The sequence below is a fragment of the Lissotriton vulgaris genome, chromosome 1_1, assembly GCF_964263255.1.
Source record: "Lissotriton vulgaris chromosome 1_1, aLisVul1.2, whole genome shotgun sequence".
Lineage (NCBI taxonomy): Eukaryota > Metazoa > Chordata > Amphibia > Caudata > Salamandridae > Lissotriton > Lissotriton vulgaris.
This window is the reverse complement of record NC_141685.1, coordinates 1,988,730,721-1,988,736,720: the sequence shown is the minus strand read 5'-3', so window position 1 is coordinate 1,988,736,720 and position 6,000 is coordinate 1,988,730,721. Positions and strand designations below refer to the sequence as shown.

Genomic DNA, 6,000 nt, shown 5'->3' with positions numbered 1-6,000 from the left:
TGAAACAATTAATTATCATAGTTTTCCTCCTAACCTTTTGTTTTTCACTTAATTAAGCATTCTCTTCATCCCACCATGAACAGCTTACCAGACACATAGACACACTACACATGCTTAGACCTATTCCAGAATGTAACATACACATTTCTAAATGTTGTATAACTTATACATTGAATAGTACATCAATAACTCCACGCAATTAGCCAGGGCAGGCAGTCCAAAATCTACCTGTCCATAGGGTCAGCCTTGATCCTATCCATAGGGTCAGCCTTGATCCTAGGCCTGAGCATGGAGTCACTGATATTCCATTTGATGAAAACCCTTGGAGACATTGGTATATAGATTTGATGAACCATTTATGAGAAGGGCTGTATGAACTAACACCTAATCAGTGGTTATTTTTACAAATACATGCAACTATGAGACTGATGATGTCTCAGATTTGCTTTACTTTAAGATTAGGAAAGTCTTTTGTCAGAGGACAAAGTAAATGTCTGTGCAAGTGCACCAAATGGTTCTGATGCACAAAATCAAAATTTACGATCCAGCAAACTGATTCCTTCTGTTTCTACTCTTTCTGCTGTTGATAAGAGCCTTCAGTTTGCCATAGTCCACTTTAGATCTCTGGGTGTCTGATTCAGGACGAGTCCGCTGTCTGCTTTCTTTGCAGTACTGATTGATCAGCTGCATTTCAGAGTGGCTGAAACCTCCAATCACATCCTTTAGGTGGAATTGCAGCCCACTAAGCGAGCTGGCCCAGGACAAGTGCGACTTGTCAGTCATGTAGGCCACCAGTTCCGGGTTCAGCACTTTCAAGTTGATCTTTGCTAGAGTTTGCTTGAAACTGTTCTCTGTGGCAATGCAGTGGTATAGTCCTTGGTCAGCATCCTGGACAGAGCGGATCAGGAGGCCTTGGTCAGTTGCTATTATTCGTTCATTCAGCTTTACCTAAAGAACAACATAAGACAAATAATTATTGGTGAAATGGTGATCGACAACAGCACCACAGTGTAGCAAAACAGCTGCAATTCAACTAACAATCTCTACGCAGCCTGCCAACATTTTATATAAAACCATGTCAACTACTATTTATTGATGGCCTTATTTTTCAGTCCTTAAACATTGACCTGAGAACTGCATATCGTATGGCTGCACTGAAACAGAAGGAACATTATTCTAATAGTAGTATAAATTGCACCTATTTGCACTGGGGAGTGAATTCAAAATTAAAAACATTCAATATATCTGGGTCACTCACATCACAAATCATTTCTGGTCTTGACTGGTACATAACATAAATAACTACAACAAACGGAAGTTGATTAATATGGCATCGTTTACATTGAGTATTTTAGACAAACAACTGTGTAGTACCACACCTTGCATGGCTCTGCATGGCTTAGTAAATCTGGAATAGCTCAAGGCAGTGCAAGTCACTGCCTAGCGTTACTTTGTTTTGGGAAAGCATTTCGTGGGAGGAGTCTGGATGTTTCCGTGCATCAACCCATGGAGTTTGGCACATTGCCAGATTTATTAAGACTAGTAGATTTGGGAATGCATCAAAATGCTACGTCTTCCAAGTTGAATCATAAAGAGGAGACACATCTTTATTTCTCCTCGTTATTTCATCTTTCCAAGTGTGCTGCTGAAAGAGGCTAATGCCTCTGAGGATTGTTTTCTGCACCAAAACAATCCTACCTGTAACTCAAACTCAGACACCCTTGCACCATGGCGCAAGGGTGCCTGCCTTGGTGCTTGGTAGCCACAAGTGTGCCAATGCAGAGAGAGAGCAGGAATGCACCATATGTTACTGCTTATGGCACATTCCAGCTCTTTCCTTTTGACACAGCACAGCAAGTTGTCTTGCTGTGTTGCGCTGCCTTCATTCTTAGTAAATCTGAGCCCAAATCTGTAATTGCTAGCAACGATGTAAGTCAATGTATCAGGTCTGAATGAAGTGTTTCTGAGAATTAAGCTGTAGCAGTTCTTTTTGAATTCTGGTAGTGTGAGTTGGGAACGTTGGCTAGTTAATCTGTTGAGTATTACAGCCTAATTCATGAAGCCTAAATCGGCTCGCAAAGGGCCAGATTCTGAGAATCTGGCCCTTTGCAAGTGCGATTTTTGCATTTGGGATTCAACATCCCAAATGCAAAAATCGCTATTTGCTAATTCGCATATTTGCGAGAAATTACATTTAAGGAATCTCTATTTGAGATTCCTTAAATGTAATTCATCATCCATTTTCCAATTGCGAAATCGCAATTTCGGCCTGCAATTTACCACGAGGTCAAACCTCGTGGTAAATTGCGAAAACTCAGAAAAATGCATTTAAATGCATTTTTCTGAGTTGCATGTTACACACACACATGTCCTTTGGACATGTGTGTGTGCAACACCTGTGTTAATTTCCATTGCAGGGGTGCTACAGGGTGTCCTTTGGACACCCCTGGCACCCTTGTACTCGCAATCTCATTTGCGATTAGCTAATTGCTAATCGCAAATGAGGAATGACTCCCCATGCATTCCTATGGGCTTTTTGGCCCATAGGAATGCATGGGGAGTTATTCCTTATTTGCGATTAGCAATTAGCTAATCGCAAATAAGGAATCAGTGGGAATCGCAATTGAATATTGCGATTCCTACATGAATACCGTTTTGCGAGTCTCAAATAGCGATTCCTTATGATTCACTATTTGAGCCTCGCAAAACGGCCCGTTCATGAATCAGGCTGTTAGTGCTTGTTTTAGGAGCGGTATTGCAAAGTAAGCAAGTATAGTGTGTTGACCACGCTGATAGTCAGAAGAAAGTCTTGAATTGCAGCATTTCAAAATAGAAAGCAACTGAAAGGTTTAAAGTTGCACTGAAATTCTAGAAGCCTTCAGTGAGTACTTGCTGGTAAGAGTTGGGCCAGGTGGAATTGGCCAATCATCATGCAGTATTCACTGAGTGACATCTACTCAAAAAGAGGAGGTAGTGGAAATCGGTGTCAATGATTTCAAAAGCACCTTTTTGATCAGACAAAAATGACATTATTACAAAACAAAAAAAAACCCTGACTTAAATCCGGAAAGTACTCCAAACCAGAAATTAATCCAATACAATTTGTCTAGCCTCTAAAGAACTCTCCTGCTTTCTTTGATGTTCATATCATATAAAATCATACTCAAACAATATAGTTGAGCAGACCTTGCCCCTCCTGCTAAAATCTGTGTTCTATAAATGAATACTTCAAGTCTAGGGTGGCTTTCTGAATTTACCCTTTGTTTGTGAAAACTCTGCATCTTTTATAATAATTAGAAATTTGAAAAAAACCAAGGTCCTTCAGCAGGAGCCACAATCCTAGTCAGGGTAAGTCAGATACACAACCTAAATTAACCTGTGCCCAACCTCTGGTAGTTGGAAGAAGTGGAGGGTCTTTGTTGCTGCCCTACATGTTAGCCAGCATAGCATGCATTAAGTAAGTCAGTTCCATGCCGTCCCTGCAGAAGAAGTCAGAAACTTACTGAGAGTTAATTGCAGTAGTTAGGTACATGCCCCGGTTACTTACCGGTAATCTTCATTAATCCGAGTATAGTCTTCCTCACCACATGACTAACAAAGTGAGCTTCAGCTCCACACCGGAACCCTCCAAAGCAAAAGTCAGCCTCCCCTGCCTCCCATCCCTTGCCAATATGGCCGACCCATTACACCCCTGACCTCTATAAGAGGTGGGCCGGCCCAACCCATCAGCCTTAAACTACCAAGCAAAAACATGAAGCCGATAGCCAGACAGGGCGGGAGGGATGGGAACTCATGTGGCGAGGAATACTATACTCGGAGTAATGAAGATTACCGGTAAGTACCCATGGCATTACCTCCTCATTAGTCTTCCTCGCCACATGACTAACTAAGTGAGCACATACCAAAGCCAAGCGGCTTCATGGAAACACACAAGGATCCACCGGACGCCCACGAAAGAGGGCAAACCCAACAGACCAGACGAGTGGAAGGACCACCCAAGAGAGTCCACCATGAGAAGGAAGAACCAGCCCGGGACAAAAAGACACCGGGAGGGAAGAAAAACCGGACCCCAGAGACACGAAGTGTAGCCAGAACAATCTGCCCAAGCCAAAGGCCAAAGAAGAACAGAGAAGGCCCCGGACCAGACCGCACTGAGCCAAAAGCAACCGCCAACAGGCACAAGAACAGAAAGGGGTAAGTCGGTCCAAACACAACAAGACACCCCAACGGACAGCCCAAAACGGAAGGGGAGCAGAAGCCCAGAGGAACTGAGGAACAGAGGGCATCCCCACCATAGTGACCCAACAAAAAAGCCACAGCAGAAAGGAGACGCAGTCCGATAGAAACACAGCAACACCCCACGGGGGACCACCAACTGCGAGACCACCAGAACGGGGAACGGGGCAGCGGAACCAGACGCCACCAAACAGACAGACAGGAGCCGCAAGAACGGATAGGAGTGCAAAAAGTAACTCACGCCAACCGAACAAACCAACAAAGGTCACCACAACCCCACCAGGAAGGAGAGAAACAGGTGGGACATGGACCACAGTAGCACAAGGGACCCCTGGAAGGGATAGCGACACCAAGGGGAGAATCCAGGCAGTCAAAAGGCAAAAGAGACTCAGGAAGGCGCCGGAAACTACACAGACGAAACCCGGCCACCAAGGGAACCCAACGGCCAACAGGTAAAAACGGAAACCCACAAGGTCTCCCACGGAACCCGAAGAGACCAGGACGAAGGCCAAGGCCCCCCGAAAGAAGCGAACGGCCACCAGAGGCCCCCCAAGCAGGAGAAAGCACATAGCGCCCAGCAAAGAGGGGGGACGCAGCACGGAGGAGCGAGACCGCCCAGCACAGGGTCCAAGCAAACCATCCCAGGAACGTTCCACAAGAAGGAAGCGAGCCGCCGAAGCGAGAGGCAAAATCCACACCGGAGGAGCAAGGTCCCGCCTAGGAGAGGAAAACTAGGAATCCCAGCACACCCGGACACCCAAAAGCACCGCTGGAAACAAAAATCAACAACGGTAAACCAGAAAGCAGGGACCGGACACAACCCGCGTCCATAGAGGCACACCACGGACCCCTGAGCAACAGCTCCAAAGTCCACTGAACGCAGCAGTAGACACGAACGGAGAAGCACCCTGGCGAGCACCACCTACAGGACAAACGCCCTGGCCAGGCCCAACCAACATGGACCACACCCATTCAGGCACAAAAGAGGCTCGACCCGGAGGAACGGCTAAGATCAGACGAGACCATGTACAGCCAGGGTGGTAGAGCAAGGACAGCACAAACGTGCAACAAAGACAAGAGGAGCGAACCCCCCAAACCCCCCGGAGCACAAAGCAGGGTAGAAACCGACCAGGAGAGCAACAAGAAGCCACCGCAGGGGCGATGCAAAATCCAGAAAAGCCAAGGAACGGTCGACAGAAGGCAGATCAAGCGACTCAGCACCGACGGGAACCCATGCACGCCCCAAAGAACGGCAAAGACTGCCACCATCCGGGAAGGGGGACCCAGAACAGAAAGGCCACTGGCCCAATAAGGAAGAATCCGAAGACTGGGAGCCAAAAAAAAACACACAAGACATGGGCCCCACAGGAGAGAGAGCCCACCGCACCAGGGAGACCCAGGCAGGCACCCATCAAGGCGTGCACACTCAGAGTAAACGAGAACAGAAGCATACAGGGCAGTAAGGCCACAGCGCCCTGGCAGCCCACGCACGGGAAGTAGGAGGCGACGCCCAAAGTCAATGCAAAGCACCCCAACACATGTTGTAGCAAGCCACACATCCGATGACAAAGAGATCCGAGAGGGCGCCACAGAGAGGAAGTAAGGAGACACCCAAAAACCTCACCAGATCATCAGAGTGCAACCCAGCCAACAATGGGCGAACGACCCCCGAACACAACCAGAATCCCCCACAATATCAAGAGGGGGACACTAGAAAAAGACGAGGCCACAACGGACCCCACAGGAGAACCAGAGGAAAAGGAA

General features: G+C 47.0%; 1 protein-coding gene across 1 annotated transcript in view; it reads right to left on the bottom strand.

Moving 5' to 3' along the window:
- Positions 1 to 339: 339 nt before the first annotated feature.
- SEMA3C (semaphorin 3C) overlaps positions 340 to 6,000 on the bottom strand; it is a 598,500-nt gene continuing 592,839 nt past the window's right edge. The window contains exon 18 of the mRNA XM_086919828.1: positions 340 to 948. Within this exon, the coding sequence (XP_086775954.1) occupies positions 538 to 948 (411 nt within the window). The 3' untranslated portion in view covers positions 340 to 537. The remainder of the gene's footprint in view (positions 949 to 6,000) is intronic.